A 17039-nucleotide genomic window follows, 5' to 3' on the forward strand; every position below is an offset into this window, starting at 1 on the left:
AATCAAACTATGTTATAAAGTATTTTTCAGTATTATTTTCTTGACAAAACTATTCAGGGTTTGGCAGCACTTGTTAAGTTCCAGCGATCACGTCGTTTATTAGGAGTTTGCTATATTGTTGTCAAGGTAATCTTTTTTTTTTTTGCATGTAGCAGAAAACCCTCTCAATTTAAGCTTACATTATAACTTTCTTGGCAATTTCTGTTAAACTAGTGAGATGTTCTTTTCTCTTTTTTTCCTAAAGGTTTCCTTGTTAGTGGTCGTTGAAATTGGTGTGTTTCCTCTCATCTGTGGCTGGTGGCTGGACATATGCTCTTTGGTAAGAATGGAAATAAATGTGATAAAATATTTTTTAATGGTGTTTATATTTAAAGGAAGGAAAGTTCTGATGAAAAGAGAGTTGTTGATGTGAGTTTGATGACACTCTTCTGTTTTTATAAACATAGTGTTTCCAGAGGGAAACTGTCTTTTAGGTACTGCTTAATGCTAATTTTGTTTTCCTTTATGTTACTACATACAAATTAACATGCTATTATTAAGATGATAAGATCCTAATCCTTTTTACTTCATTTACAAGACCACTATGATAATGAACTTACTTATAGGCAAACTTCTGTACTGAATAAACTTCTTTATGTAGCCATCTTACGTGAAACAGTAATGACTTCATATTTTAATAGTTGTCCAATCTCTTTCTGTTTTGAACAAGATACATGCTGTGTTTGCTTGGAATTGAGAAGGACAGGCTTTTGTCCTGAAAAAAAATTAAGTGATTAATTTCAAATGGAGAAAATTAATTTCTTCTAGCCTTCGTAGAAATACAGTTTTACTTAAGGGAAGAAGTATTTGCTTCCATCACAGTGCCACTTTGTTTAAACTGATTTATAACTTATGTGGTGTATGTTAGTGTTTGAGTTGACTTCTTTCATCTTTCTGTCAGAAGAAAGAAGTTGATCAGAAATTGATCTTTATTTGCTGTTCTTGTTGTAACCAATTCCCTTTTTTTTTCCCAATTAAATGCTATAATTATTTATGTGTTAGCACGAGGCAGACATTTAAATTAAATGCCTAGTAGTATATATGAACTAGGGTAAACAAAATGAGTAAGTGTGGAGGTTTGCCAAACTTTATTCATATTTGTTTGCTACTTACCTTCTAGGAGATGTTTGATGCCACTCTGAAAGACAGAGAATTGAGCTTTCAGTCTGCCCCAGGTACCACAATGTTTCTGCACTGGTTAGTTGGAATGGTATACGTCTTTTATTTTGCATCCTTCATTCTTTTACTGAGAGAGGTAAGTCTATAAGAACAAGATTGGTATATAACATAGAGAAACTTGCGTGTTGAACTGTTAGTTAAATATTTCACATGTGGGTATTGCTGCTACTGTGTTTTGTGTGTGTGTATTGGATTTCAACCTTATGTAAAAAGGGCCACACTGGTACTTACCGCAGTGGAAAATGATGATTTGGAGTATATTTTACTTGGAGATTTTTAGGTTACAAAGAGTCCTTAAACATGAGTGTTGCCTTCAAATGACTCTAAATATATTTCAGTTGTTTAAGATTGATTAAGACTTGAAAATTAAGACTGTAATTGGTTATTGCTTCTCTACTTCTCTATGATAATGCTTCCTTTGTTCTATTTCTGTACCATTTTGTTGAACCTTGTTGAACTTTGTTCAACAAATACCCCTGTTATGTTTAAAACTTATTTGCTGCAGCAGTATTACCCAGAATGAAAAACAAAGAATACGAAGATAATTTTCTTTTCATATATTGTTCTCTATTTCCTACTTCAGGTATTGAGACCTGGTGTCTTATGGTTTCTCAGGAATTTGAATGATCCAGACTTTAATCCTGTGCAAGAAATGATTCACTTGCCCATTTATAGACATCTCAGGAGGTTTATCCTATCAGTGGTAAGGACTTTTTTCAAGAATTTATTTGGAAAGAAAATTTCATATGTTAGCTCCCATATATGCTGCTGTGTATTTAAGGAAAAACGCCATTTTCACCATGAAGGTGATTAGACACTGGAACAGGTTGCAAACAGAATCTACATCTTTTGATATACTCGAAACTCAACTGGATAAGGTTCTGAGCAACCTGATGTAACTGAGTCTGCTCAGAGCAGGGGGCTGGGGTAGTTTACTGCTAGAGGTCCCTTCTGTGACATCTTCCCCTTAGGCAAAATCACAGGAAATGTTTGTGTATTCAGACAACAAGTATTTGTTGTTTATTATGGATATTGTAAATCACATAACTCTCTTGTGATGTTCGTGGTTATTGCAGTAAACATTGTGTGTCCAGTTTAGCTAAAGTAGTGCAGCAGGGGTAGAGTAACTATCTAGTTTTGGATTGGATTATGCTGATCCTAGCCAGTGGTGTCTGTTTCCAGGTTATCATTGTAAGATAAAAAGGCCTAAAGGTTTTAGAGATGTGTTCTCAGGCTGTGTTGAAACTGGTGGTAACTTGAACTTCACCTTTTGATTTTGCTTAGCTAATTAATTCAGAACTTTTACCAGCCTCACGCTAGAATATGGGACCCAAAATAGCAATCATTTACAGTTTACCATTTCAAAAAACGACTCAGGCTTTTCAGGGTGTGTTTCTTTCTCAGTATTTTTAAGAAATTTCTTGTGTCAAACATAAACTATTAAGTTTCAAGAAGAATTTTTTTTGCATTTTTAGTCTCTAGTGGTGCATTTATAGAAAGTGTAAGAATGTGTTTAAAATGTACTTGGTTTTTAATTTGGTTCCTTAAGGAAGCAGGATTTATAAAAGTGCATGGTCTTCATGCACCTGATCCCCCTACTGAATTTTGATCTTTCAGCCAGTTTAAAATGTGAGGAAATAGAAACTGAAAGATCTTTTGATCTTTTGTAGATCTCAGTAATCCCAGTGCTGGGGGAGGGGAAAGAAAGTAGAACTGTCTGACGTTATCCTCACTGTCAGGTGGCCAGCCAGTGCTTATTCAGCCGCAGTCTTATTTGGCGAGGGCATCGCAGCGTACTGGTCTGCCTGCGACGAAGTTAATTTTCTTCACAGCGGCCCATGTCCTTCTGTGCTTTGCATTAGGGGCTGAAACACTGTTGCTAACAGGCAGGTGTTTTGGGGGTGGCTGAACAGTGCTTGCACAGTGTGGAGGCTTTTCCTCTTTCCTGCTCTGCCCTGCTCCTCCACCCCTCCAGTGAATAAGCTGGGGTCGGGAGGGGGCTATACCTGGGACAGCTGACCCAGACTTTACCAAAGGGGTGTTCCGTACCATGTGACGTTGCGCTCAGCAGTAAAATCTGTAGGAAAGGAGGTCGTTATGGCGTATGCCTTCCTGAGCAACTTTATGACCTTAAAGGTCTTTTCCAACCTAAACGATGCTGTGATTCTATGTGCTGAGGCCCTGCTTTCCAGGAAGTCACTAATCGTCTGTCTGCTGATGGGAAGTAGCGACTGAAGGACTCTTTGCTTGCGCGCACAGCTTTTGCTTTCCCTATTAAACCGTCATTATCTCAATCCATGAGTCTTCTTGCCTTCCTTCTGTTTTCTCCCCATTCAGCTGGAGAGGGGAATGAGCAAGCATCTGGGTAGGTGTTTGGTTGTTAGCCAGGGCTAACCCACCACACACGAGAAACATGTCAGAGAGATGGGTGGGAAACTAGGTTTTGTTGTTTCTGCTATTGGGACTAACTTGTTTAACTTCCTTGTTGCAGATTGTCTTTGGATCAATTGTACTGCTCATGCTCTGGCTTCCTATACGCATTATTAAGTATCTCCTGCCTAACTTTCTTCCATATAATGTTATGCTGTACAGGTAAGCATTTAATTTTAAAAAGATGTTTTTTCAGTCTCCCAGTAACTAGAAAAATGTGTATTTGCGCTCTTTGAGCATTAATGTGACATCGTTTGGTGTGTTTTGTTTGTTTTCAATTAATCTAAACGTCATTGTTCTAGAAAAGTAAAAAGATAAAGGACGCAGATACATCATACAATTTGTCAAATAAAAAGCTACTAAGAAGAATAAAAGGCACTTTGTATTACTGCTGTAATGATAACTATTTGATTTTTATATGCCCTCAAAACACTTTCCCCTTCAACTTTATGATAGTGAAGTTGCTGCCATGTTTATTTTTCACATTCATTCCTGATTATCATTGCTTCAGGAATAAAAGAATATCTGTAACTGCATTTCTTTCTAATGATAGCAATATCTTTCTGTTTCTAAATAATAATTGAAACGGGAATGATAGAAGTAAATAGAATAGCAAATCATATTCTCTGGTATCATCTTTCTCAGCATTTTTTCTTAAATTTCTTGTGGGCCTAAGTGCCTAAACACTCATGAACACTTAACCTGTTCTTGGAGTAGTATGTAAGGAAAAATGTCTGCAAACACCTAAGAATTGTTCCTGTTGGCATCCAATGTATTTTTTATTGTGGTGGTGTTAATATGATTCAGTGTAAAAGATTACTATCAGAATGTTCTTTGTTTGACTTCCTGTTCTTCCCATTGTTTCTAGCGATGCTCCAGTAAGTGAACTTTCCCTAGAGCTCCTTCTGCTTCAGGTGGTGCTTCCAGCTTTGCTAGAACAAGGACATACAAGACAGTGGTTGAAAGGTCTTGTACGAGCATGGACTGTTACTGCTGGATACTTGCTGTAAGTACAGAAAGCCAAAATCAACTACAAGCATTGTGTCCAGCTTGGCCTTTTAGCATGAAGGCAGCATGCTTTTTCAAGAGTTATCCCAACAAGTAGCTTTAATAGCTATTTTATATTTTATAGATAAATATGTGATGAAAAACTTCTATAGTGATTTCCTATGGAAGTACCTTCTTCTAAGCAGTAGTTGTACCTACTTCTGGACTAGTCTTTGACAAGTAATTCTTTTGGTACACTATTACAGCATTTGCTTAGTAAAAAAAAAAAAAAAATCTATAAAAGTATGACTAACAGCTTGTTAACTTCCTATTATATGGAAAAATTAGAGGTAAGTGTCAGCAGAGCATTTCCATGAGTCATGTAGGTAAAATTCATGTGCGCATCTTGCATTTCTTACTGGGGGGGGGAGGAAAAATTATTTAGAACATTAAACTGAAGAAGTGAATACCTTTAAATTGGGGATTTTAAAGTTAAAAGGTCAGTCTCTAAAGAAGGAAAAAACTGTATCTTTGTCAGCTGAAGTAAATGATTATACAAAGTGCGGTTCTCTAATTTAGACTGCCAGGCAGAGTTTTAGCACTTGAAATTATTTAGTTCATAAGTTGTTTGCCAAATTAGTCAAGAAAAAATTAAGGTTGATTTCAAATTTAACGTCAAAGTATACTGGCATTCTCCCACCATGTCTTGCTCATTGTAGGTCGTGCCAATGCACCATTATTAGGATGAAGATTTATTCTTTGTTAAGTTATGTCTGAGACTCTGAGAAAATGAATGAAAGGCTTTTTTCTTCCACTACAATCCAAAATATTTATTTTAGCTTCTCATAAGGAAACTCTCCCCACCCCTGTTCTCTTAGTTTGCATTTTGGAAAGTTATTTTTTGAATTAATTTGTCTGTGTTTTGATAGTGTTTTAAGTATGACGCAAGAAGAGAATTTTGGAGATGATAATAGAAATTGCTTTCCTTTCTCCACTGTTGCAGCTGTTAAGAACAATTGTGAAATATCTTTTCAGCAATTTCAGTTGAGCAAAGATGAAAATCTTTTCCTCTGCTTTTCTTAAAAAGCAAACTGCTGTGAAAATGTTCTCATCATCTGCCAATAGAATATCTGCACGCATCTTACCGCTCATAAAAATTCTGCTAAAGCTGAGGAAAATTAACTTCTAAATGTTCAGATTGGGTTTGGGGTTTTTTTAATCAAACTCAAATAAGTATCTGTTTCCTAATGACGTATGCAGGAAATATCAATGGAATACTTTTTAAAGTAAATTGAATCTTTCTATAATTGATGTTCTTAAAATGTTGTGAACAGTTCTGAGCAATTTAGAATCTTCTTGAAAGACTCTGCCTGACTCTGCACTTTTGAAAGCATGTCTATAGCAATACAGTACTGTCCTTGTACAGTGTAGGTTTGGAGGCAATTGTTTCCAATAGAGCTTAGTAGCACTAAAATAAAAGTTGTCAGTTGAGCTGCCTGCTTATACGAACTGAAGTATCGATACAATTTTCCTTTTATATGCACAACTTTAATACCAGACATTGTTTTTAAAGCAAACAGGTAAGTGATCTTTATTTGTGGCTCTATTTCCACTGTTCTAATCTGCATCCACACTAGCATTTTTTTTTTCTAAATACTGTGTTTAGGATGACATTGAATACATTATCAGAAAATGGCTTATTTTACTTTATCGAGATTCTGCAAGTACTCCTGTTTAAGTTTTGTACAACTTGTACTCATTCTGAGTAGGCCTATATTTCTGTAAGATTCTCATTCATATCAAACAAAACAAAACTGAAATTTTGATTGTTACAGGGATCTCCATTCTTACCTACTTGGTGACCAGGAAGAAAATGAAAACAATGCAAACCAGCAGCCTAACAACCAGCATGCTCGCAATAACAATGCCATTCCAGTGGTGGGAGAAGGTCTTCATGCAGCCCATCAAGCCATACTTCAACAGGGAGGACCTGTGGGTTTCCAGCCTTATCGTAGGCCTTTAAAATTCCCGCTCAGGGTAGGTGTATTTCATGCATTAAGAGAAAAGGGAAAGGCATTTGAAAAATGGGTATAACTTTTTTTGTAAGAAAGATTTGGCCCACATCTTCTCAGAAGTCAAGTGGTGGGTCATGTTGTTTTGTGTTTTGTACAGCTTGTATCCTTCTAAAAAGTAGACTTACAGTTCTTCTGACATACAGCTTTTTTCAGCCTGTAACTTAAGACCTTCAATTACCATTTTATTTATAGATCCTATACATGTTGTGTATGAGCTATTAGTTCACGTCTTATTTTCCTAACAGTTAGTAATGGAGAGAAATAAAATAACCCCCCAGCAAAAGCAGGTGGTTCAGGAGTGTCTCTAACGAGGCATGGCTTTCAAGGGGGTGTACTTCGGTCTTGTAGCTGGAAGTGTATTTTGCTTTATTAAGAAATTAAATGGAGAACTTCTGTTGCATCTATATTAAAGATGGAAAGGTGTTATAATACTTGAAATTCTAAATCCCTACAGTTAGTAAGGAAATGTTGTTGGCAAATACTTAACTTTCTAGAATAATATATAGGTCAAACTAAATAAATTGTTTTGTTGTTACCAGAACTCTGAGTTAACCAAAAATAAACTTAAATACAGCTCAGTACCATAGTTTCAGGTATAGCTCAAGAATGGAAGTAATGGCTCAAGTTAGAACAGTGTAGTATTGCTTCTGAATTGTCCTTAAAATGCTGAATCTACCAGAATTCTCATAACAAAGTACAAAATAAAGTGCTTTCCCCCTGCCCCCCCCCCGCCCCCCCAGCCCCTTAGATCTCAACCTAGTAGAACCAAAAGCAAATTTGAAAGTATTTTAGGATTTCACAACTGTTGAGCTTCCGGGTGTTTGAAGCTGGGGCTTTTGGGTTGGGGGTTCAGAGTTAATTCCCTCCAGTGCTGTTTTTACCCCCTAAAATGGCTCTCCACAGGAGTGCATGAGCTAGAACACTGTTGTAGAGGAACATTGGTCTATTGACTGAGACCAATTTAATCTAGCATAAATACATGCTTACTGCTGAAAGGAGGGGTGCCGGTCCTCTTTCCATGGCAATTGCTCCTTTCTTCCCTTCTTAGCATGAATGCCTGTGCGAGAACATACACGCAATGAGCTGGAACAGGAAACTGGTCCAGCTGAAAACTGAGGTGATATGGAGAAGGCATTAGTTAGACACGTTTGAAAGTTCAGATAAGACTTTATAGTGTTATTTCTAAAGATAAATATGATACTTGTCACATTTTCACTTAGCCTGAGTCAAGTTCATATGAAGTTGCTGGGATGACAGACAGGTTAATTGAAATTAATTCCCTGTTTGATTGCTAAGGAGGTAATTAAAGTGGATTCTCACTGTGACCTGGCAATATACAACTGTAATGTGGACATGTTGCTTTCAAGGAAGGGGTGTGTTAACCTAGGAACTCATTAAATCCTTTCTAGCACTACCTTTGCATGGGTTGTTTGATTTTTGTGGATGTCTCTGGATAAGGACATGTGCTGAAATAGTCTCCCCCGCTCAAACTACTGCATAGTATAAGCTTTCAGTAATTTGGGGTGCTGACCTTGAACTAGTGATGATAACTAAACAGTTTCATACTCAGCTGTCAAAGACTGTTTTTTCTGGTCTACTTACTTTCATCTAGACATTTTAAGTTGTTCTTTGGAGACTTCTACAGAATATAGAAATAAAAAGAAAATCTGATTTAACTGAATTTCTTTCCATTGTTTTCATCAAGAGATATGACAAGCACTTGCACAATCTTGAACACATGGTAGCTCACTGATAGGATTCTATGTCCCTGGTTCCACTTGTTTAAAACATTTAAATAACGTATCATTCAGGATCATTGTAGGTGCTTCAGTTGTGATTTTTGGTGTATTGACCATATAGTTCTACTTGGATAAGCTCATCTTAAGAAAAATGTGTCTCCTTCACAGACTTCCACTGTGTAACACGACAGTATTTTAATTACTTTCTCAATTGGGATTTTAAGCATTTGAGAAGGGAAAAAAAAAAAAAAACAAACAGTGTAAACATCTGATCTTTTCTATGCTTTCATTAATTTTTTTTTTTCATTTTAACCAAGTTGTAAGATCCTAGAAGAAGGTGGGTTTTATTTAGTTTTTATTATGTATGAATGTTTTCCACTGGAACTCACTCATCATGTCCATATGGATTGAGCAAGCCATCAGAACTGATCCTTCATGTTATTTCAGTTATAAATGAGCATGTAAAACTATGGTGTTGATTTATTTTTTTTAATTTAATTAAGTACATACTGTTAGTATCAAACAAGATAAAAAGATCAGATTTTTTTTTTTAATTATTCTGCATAAAAGCCTATCATTAGTTTTATCAGCCAATCTAGATAATTCTGCCAACTCATTCCTTTCTTAAACAAAGGTTCTCTTGCAGGGTCCTCCCAAAGCCTCTCCAGAACAAATGCTGATGTCTAAAATTTGTTGAATTTTCCCACTACTGCCTTGTCTTTCTTTAGCCTTCCTTTCATGATCCATAGCTGTCAGCAGAGCCTGCAAACTCTCTGGCAAGCTTTCTTCTGAGGATTTTTAGATTTTATTACTTAATTGTTGATCCTTAAAAAAAAAAACAAAAAAAAATCAAAAAAAAAAACCCAAAAAAACTATCTATAAAAATAAATTTATCATTGCTTTTCATAGAATTGGTATGTTATTTCTAAAATCCCTTTTGGCTTGTCCTACTGTAGTTTTGAATTTCACTTACCAGAGTTCATGCATTTGCTGTTGTTTTGGGGGGTTTTGGTTTTTTTTCCCCTGTGGATTTATTTCCAACTTCTGGAAATACTTTCTGGAAGCCATTTCTGTTTTACTGTTTACTGTGACAGCTTTGGGGAGACATTTTTTTTTAAGTCTTCTGATTAGTAGTGTGAGTTTGTGCCAAACCTTCACTTCAGTATATCTAAACGTGTCTCCTGTGAGCATTTTTCCTTTTGACTACTCTTTTCAATATTCTTTTAATAAATGTCCTCATTTTAGCTAGTTCCCTTTTTTTGAAATAATATTATTGTGGTGGATTTTGGAGAGAGGAGGACTGTTCTTGCCACATCTTTTGAGTCTGAATATGTTGCGGTCACCATCAGTGCTTTTTCTGTGACAGGAATGGCTAGCTGTCTGTGCATTGTTTAGGTCCAAGTCAAGAGTTACTCTTCCTCTTGTTTTCTTGCTCACTGATCCAAGAAGCAGCCGTGTATGGCATTTAAAAGCTTCATATCGGCTTTAGTCCTTCATGTGTTGTGTATTCCTACATGGACTGATTTTTCTTTTTTCCTCAGCATTCCCTAAGTAACTATTTAGACAGTATTGGTCCCAAGCAAGTCGCACCATGTGTCCCTCACCACTGAGAAGTTTTTTCTGCCTGCAATCCAGTTGTCAGCTACTCTGGTTTTCTTCTTTCTGTCATTTGGGATTCCTAGCCCTAAAGAGAGTATTCTATGTGACAAAAGGGTATGTGGCTGTCACCTGGCAAGTAATTGGGTATTGTGGAATCATCCTCTTCACGCAGGCTAATGTCTACAGAATCGCAAGATTTTCCTTCCTTTAAGCAGTGCTGAAGATCCTAACCTAGAGATGAGACTGATCTACATTGTCCCTGAAAGTCTCATCCAGGAAAATGTGTGTTACAGATTTAACTTTCTCTTAGTAGTCTGTTATGATAAGGTGCTAGTCTTCTCACAGTAAGCTTGCTTGTTGTGTGGCTTTGATGATTAGTGAAGCAGAACTTCATAGCACATGGTGCTTGAGACGTTCAAATATTGAAAGAAGTACATGAGAATTCTCTTGATAAGATGTAAGCCTGACTAAGGAGCCACCAGCTTTGCTGTCAGCTGCTGATCACATGAACCTGAGCACATCTGGAAGAACCTTCTCAGCAAGTTCTTCCTTATTATAAAACCACTGTCTTGCTTATCTGACATACAGAGCTAGAAACCTTTCGGGGGTTAATTGAGAGTCATTGTGCTGGTCAGTGCAGAAATAAAGAGGTTATTCTTTAATGTAACATTACAAAGAACTTCAGTCATTCTGCATTCAAATGTTAATTTTTACTGTTGTGGCAACTGATGTGAACTCTTAAAAGAAATACCAACACTGTAGGTGTGCTGCGTGTACTGGGGATAGGTTTATTGCTGATTTATTTATACAGTGAAACATCAGTTGCTATTTGAACATTCTAGTTTAGCTGCCTTTCTGGAATGATGCATCTTTTTATATGGGTCTTTTGGCTTTGGTTAAGTAACTTTCTTATAAACCGTTTCTCTTTTTTTCCTCTTTCAGATATTTCTTTTGATTGTTTTCATGTGCATAACATTACTGATTGCTAGTCTTATCTGCCTTACCTTACCAGGTAAGTCTATTAATGTAAAACTGTGATTAAAAACTACTCAGCATGTTGCCTTGCTTAACAATGGCAGACGTTTTGAAACTATTGTTTAATGTTAAAAGGAGAAAATATGGAAAATTATGTCTTATTTTTAATGGTACATCATGAAATTGTAATAGTCTAAAATCTAAATGATAGACATAATACCTGTATTTAACTGACAGAGATTGCCATTTCCTTTGTTTTGTTGTAGAATAATTTTCTTTTAAGGGCAGGGCTCCAAGTGCTGAGACAATCTCTGTAGTAGTATTGAGAGAAAAAGAGAATTGATACTCTTGCACCTGCTTTACCATTTAGAGAAGGAAAATATATAGGTTGTTACCAAGTCTTCTACAGTATTTTTTTTTAATTAAGTATTCTGAAGGTGTCATCGTGACAGGTCACTGGGAGACTTTGAAGTGATATACATGCCACTTCCCAAATATGTATGAATAAGTACTTTAACCAAATCAAAAGCACTTTGTAGGGATTTTTAAATAATTTGGAACAAATTAAGACATGTAAACTCATTTGAATTTTGCAACCTGGCTACTGTAGTACCATGTCATTTTTACCTCCTTGTATTAATGATGCTGAAGTCAATGATGTGTTGAGATCAGTTATGCATTTTGTGATGGTTTTAATAGTAGTACATAAAATAATTCCATTATAATACTAGTGAATAGAAACACTATTAAGAAATTAAATGTAACAAATGAGTCTCCCATTTTTGTTGGAGAGCTTCAGAAGCCCCATCAGTAGGTCTTAAAAAAATTATATGAGGTAATGAAATAACCCAAGCATGGCTCGTAAGATTCAAGTTCAAGCTTATGCACTAATCCATTATTGCCTTTGCAGTTCTGAAGATTAGTGTTTGGGCTCTGAATAGTACAGTATTCAGTGCTTTGTTTTGCCATAGTTCAGATCGCATTGCTGGTGTAATGAAATTTTAGGGGGGAAAAAAAAAATCTGCATATGTATTTGGCATCATCTGTGTAGCTATTTACATAGTGCTTCACACATTTGTGCCTTATGGGTATAGTAACAAAATACTGTTTTATGCTGAATACCATTTGTGCATTGATATTTAACGATAAATTTGACAAGTATTTTTTAATAGGCATCCTTCCTTAATACATCAAAAAGTATTACTCTATTTAACAGTGTTTGTGTTTTCAGTATTTGCTGGCCGATGGTTAATGTCATTTTGGACGGGGACTGCCAAAATCCATGAACTGTACACAGCTGCTTGTGGTCTTTATGTCTGTTGGCTAACTATCCGAGCTGTGACAGTGCTGGTCGCCTGGATGCCACAGGGTCGTAGAGTGATTTTTCAGAAGGTCAAAGAATGGTCTCTCATGGTGAGTCTTGAGAAAAATTTTTACTGAATTATCAAAAAAGTAGCTAACAAAACTTCTTTCATTTTTCCTTGCAGGTTTTACTCTGTAACATATACAACATTTTCCTTTTCAGATCATTTTGAAGCTTTTGCAGCTTACATTCCCATTGCATAGGCTAACTGTATTTTTGGAAGCAATTCAGCACAATTTTAAGCAATCTATATAAATAAGTTTGCTTATATATGTTTATATATACGTGTATGTTTTTCTGTTTTCCTTTAAAAGTGAATATGTTGCATTATATTATCCCATATGTGATGTGTCCTCACTACATTTACATTTTCACATACACCTGGAAGCTTAACTATTACTCAGTTAGCAACTTGACATTATCAAACAAAAAAAACTAGTAAAGCTGATAGATGATGATGAATGTCTCTACAGAGTAGCTTAATGCATATTTTCAGAATGATCTTTATGATTTGTCGGATCTGAGTGTTGTTCAAATATTTTTAAAGAAAAGGAGTTCAGATTCTCAGTACAGCAACAAATTTATATCACACCTTTTTATCTTGGTTTTGGTTTTGAGGATTTCTGTAGTAGATTTCTTGTCTAGTATAGTAATTTTAAACATCCATAGCATAAATGGTGTCTTGTGGTGGACATGCTTGTGTGCTTATTGGACTATTACAGACAGAAGAGTAGTGTAAGTATGTATTTCATGTATTACCATGTTTCCCAAATACCTCATCCATCATTTTCATTTAGGAAATCTTTAAGCTTGTTTAAGAAAATTCAGAGCTAAAATGTAATGCTGTACTTGTCCTTTGTCCCTTCTCCTGTTCCTGTCCCCATCTCCTGATCAATTAATTTAATGTTAATTAAGTTGGACTAGTTTTGTGTCTGATTTCTGAATGATGCATGTAAATTAAGAGAATTCTAGAATAAAGAAAGATTCAAGCATGGTATTCTAACTGAGTCTTTAGTTTTTAAGTCAGAAATATTCCATAATGAGTGAATTTTTAAGGTTTGGTTTTCAGTGGAGAAAAATCGGCAGTTTTGGAAAGATTCTACTCTAATTTTCTAACATACAAGAATACTCAATGTAATGAAGTGCCATTGGATAGTATTCCCAACTGGTAACAGTCAAAAGTGATTTTATGGCTTAGAACTGCATGGACACCAGTAAGCACAATCATGCCTTTTTCTGGAGGGGGCATGGAATAGGACCCAATCTTGAAAACTTGCATTGCAAAACTATGTATGTAATAAAAATTATTTCTAGGGTTGTATATGTATGAATTAAAGGTCTGTGTAGTTTTTTTCTTCAGCTTTATCTGTTTGTGTAGTTCAAATTACATTTTGAAGTTTAAACAAAAAGAATCCTCTGATAAACATATTAATTAGATGTCTTGTTTTTTTTAGATAATGAAGACATTAATAGTGGCTATACTGCTAGCTGGTGTGGTTCCACTTTTGCTCGGTCTTCTGTTTGAACTGGTCATCGTTGCACCTTTGAGAGTTCCTTTGGATCAAACACCTCTCTTCTATCCTTGGCAGGTCAGTTGCTCCCATTCTTCTTCTGCTGTTGATACATTGCTTTGCTTAAAAGTAAGGGGTATGGGAGTTCTTGTTTCATGTCGATTCGGTGCTTCAGAGCATTTCCCATAAGTATGTTTCTATGTGGCAGAGAAAAGACAGCCAGTCTGGATGCGAAGATTATTTAAACCAAAAGGATATGCTTAGGAATTTTAAGTATGAAAAGCTGAACATTTTGGGATGATATCAGAGGATCTTTGCATTTCAATGATCAGATAGACACTTTTTTTCAGTAGCATAATTGTAAAGTTATGTACAGAAGTTAGTATAGCTGTATGTACGTATGCACAGACTTACATATTCTGTCTGACCTTTCTGGAAAGCTTTCTGCCTGCAGTTATGCAGCAAGAGGTTCAGCTGATCTTTTTTTCCATACAAGGTTTTAATTCGGTGATGATACACACTGTGAATGAAATTTTGATATGCTTTAGGATCATTCCGGTTTTAGGTTAAGATGTCAAATCATTAATACAAGATTTTGCGATAGTAGTGTTTTGTTTTTCTTCAGTCAAGTCTCACAGGTTAAGGGAGTGCAAACTCTTTTCCTGCAAGTTGGTGGAAGAAATAAAGGTACAGTGGATTGAGTGACAAATGCTTGCATCACCTAGGCTGAATTATGAAATAACCTGTAACTCAAAGAAACCCTGAGGGAACCATAACTCAAAAGACCTAGAATGCCTATTACGAAATAACAACAAAGTGTTCAGAGATAGTGATTTTTCTAAGCTGTCTACAAACAAGCTTTCATTTACTTTCAGTATCCAAATGTTTGAAAGCCATAATACAAAGAAGAATTTGACTGCTAATTTAAACATTCCGTTATTTTTATAATACAAGTATACTTTGGAGGTGTCTGTTTGAGTAAATGACTAATAAGTCAGGACATCATGTGATTGCAGTGGTAGATTATCATGGTTTCCAAACAGTTATGGAAAGAATTTGTAATGCTAGAGATGCTAAAAATTCTTAATTTTTGCATGTTAGTTCTTTACAAATTTGTAATTAAATATACTGAAAGATTTTATTCTCATGTGGCAGAGCTTTCTCAAAATACTGGATTAGAGGGATTTGAGACTTGTTCTAAATTAAGAAGAAGCTACTGAAAATGAGAATAATTTCCATTTTTCACAAAAGGGAGTTATACAAAGGTTACATACTTGAGCAAACACGAAGCAACTTTAACACTCACTTTTTTTGTAATAAGTTTTTTAACTTTTGAATGTATCTGGAGTAATAGGCATTAACAAAAGCTGTCTTTTTAAATAATTGGTTAAAGAAAATATATTTCCCGAGCAGTTTCAGAAAGTTAATTAACCTACGATGTCTTAAGTCTTACCAGTTCCGTAGCTGTTTGTTCTGCCTGGTCAACCTGTACTTTGCATTCTGGTTTTGGTGGGTTTTATTGAAGAATCTGTAATCCAGAAAGGATTGACTCATGATGTGCAGTGTTTACTAGAAGCCCATAGTTATATTTGTGTTCTTTTAATTCCATGCCATAATAATTGCAGTATATGTTAAAGCATAAATTTTCCTCTGAATAGTATGGCGTTCTTTTGTGAAGAGCATTCCCTTGCTTTGTTTAGCTTGTCTCACATCAGGTAGGGTTTTGTGAACAATTAAAATTTAAAAGAGGGAAAAAACCCTTGTTTCCTGACTTGTGTGAGCATCTTTGTATCTTGTTTCTCTTATTTTTTAAAGGAATCAAAATAACTTATTTCTAGGTAAATGTTAGCAGTGTTAATTAGTTTGTACCAGAATGTTAGTCTGTTGCTTTAATTAAGTGGAATGCTTTTATTTTGTATTTGCCTTTGGTTTAATAGTAGTAGCTGATTTTCCTGGTTCCAGGGAGCTGAATATTTTACAGATGTCAGCTAAGCTTGAGAGCATCCTCTTTTTCTTAGGTGATTGCAGAAGATGTCACCTCTTGTAAACAATGTCCTGTGTAAATAGAATAGTAATTATCTTTTCACTTTATAAGTAATGTTAGCAAGTTGCTCTAAAAGCTTTTGGTTGTCAAACTAGTTAAAAATATGTTAATGTCCATTTTTACAAAATTAGGACTGGGCTCTCGGAGTTCTGCATGCCAAAATAATTGCTGCCATAACACTGATGGGTCCCCAGTGGTGGCTGAAAACTGTTATTGAACAGGTAGGAAAAAATTATCCATGTGAATTATCTGTATAATACATTTTGGATGTTTTTTGAATGTGTGAGTCAGAAAATGGAGTTACTGTTGTAGTAATGGAGTAGTTTGAGTAATTGAGTAAAACTCAACTAGTCTTGTAAAATCCTTTTAAATTGTATAGCCTAACCCATTAAGGTACACTTAACAGTAAAACAAAAATAAACCTCAGAAATCTGAAATCAAGAAAATGCTGCGTATACATACATGGAATTTTATCAAGTTTGTATTAAAGTGAGAAACATCATTATTTCTTCAGATTAATTCACGTGTCCAAATACTGGACGTTATTTATGTCCACCACTCAAGAACAGAGAATTTCTGCCTTCTCCAGAGCTGTAGAGATTCCCTCCTTCATAGATGAGTGCCTATGAAAGACAGCATTTCCATTCCCCTTTGATTAAGCAATTATTATTATTAAGCATTATTATTATTATTCCCTTGGATTATTAAGCAAGGCAGACAAGTTCTGTGAGCAGTTCTGAGTCACGTAGCCTGTTGCTTTCTTTGGCAGAAGTATTTTTTTTCTTGATTATAACCTTTAAGTTCTGTGCTTGTTGTCTCATCGAAGTATCTCAGTTGTTTGTCAGAAAGTAACTTTCCAGCCCTGCACTATATATAATGGCTATGGTGCATGTCCTGACCTCTGTACAAAAGGTGCCTCTCGTGGTTAAGTCCAGCACGTAGTCCCAGTTATTAAACCATTTACTGATCACTTTAAGTGTCACACCGGAGAAATGTAGTCTTAGTTCTGCGAGTGCCTTTTGATGCATACCATGGCTCTTCCTTCTGTTCTGAATGCTCTCCCTGGGCCTGTTTGTTGTACAGACGCTCTCCTGGGCC

At 35.6% G+C, this 17039-nt stretch overlaps 1 protein-coding gene across 6 annotated transcripts in view; it reads left to right on the top strand.

Moving 5' to 3' along the window:
* Positions 1-17039, top strand: part of MARCHF6 (membrane associated ring-CH-type finger 6) — a 57065-nt gene that overhangs the window by 33105 nt on the left and 6921 nt on the right. For 4 of the 6 annotated variants that reach the window (XR_014228774.1, XM_082317668.1, XM_082317667.1 and 1 more), the window contains 11 exons: positions 58-126; positions 245-319; positions 1160-1294; positions 1802-1921; positions 3710-3810; positions 4517-4654; positions 6471-6672; positions 10991-11060; positions 12240-12436; positions 13841-13975; positions 16073-16162. Coding sequence is in view for 5 of the 6 variants with exons in the window: in XM_082317668.1 (XP_082173794.1) it covers positions 58-126; positions 245-319; positions 1160-1294; positions 1802-1921; positions 3710-3810; positions 4517-4654; positions 6471-6672; positions 10991-11060; positions 12240-12436; positions 13841-13975; positions 16073-16162 (1332 nt within the window). In the remaining variant the exon portion in view is untranslated. The remainder of the gene's footprint in view (positions 1-57; positions 127-244; positions 320-1159; positions 1295-1801; positions 1922-3709; positions 3811-4516; positions 4655-6470; positions 6673-10990; positions 11061-12239; positions 12437-13840; positions 13976-16072; positions 16163-17039) is intronic. The other 2 variants (XM_082317670.1, XM_082317669.1) reach the window with 1 other exon arrangement.

This window comes from Platalea leucorodia, assembly GCF_965183815.1.
Source record: "Platalea leucorodia genome assembly, chromosome: 1".
Classification (NCBI taxonomy): domain Eukaryota; kingdom Metazoa; phylum Chordata; class Aves; order Pelecaniformes; family Threskiornithidae; genus Platalea; species Platalea leucorodia.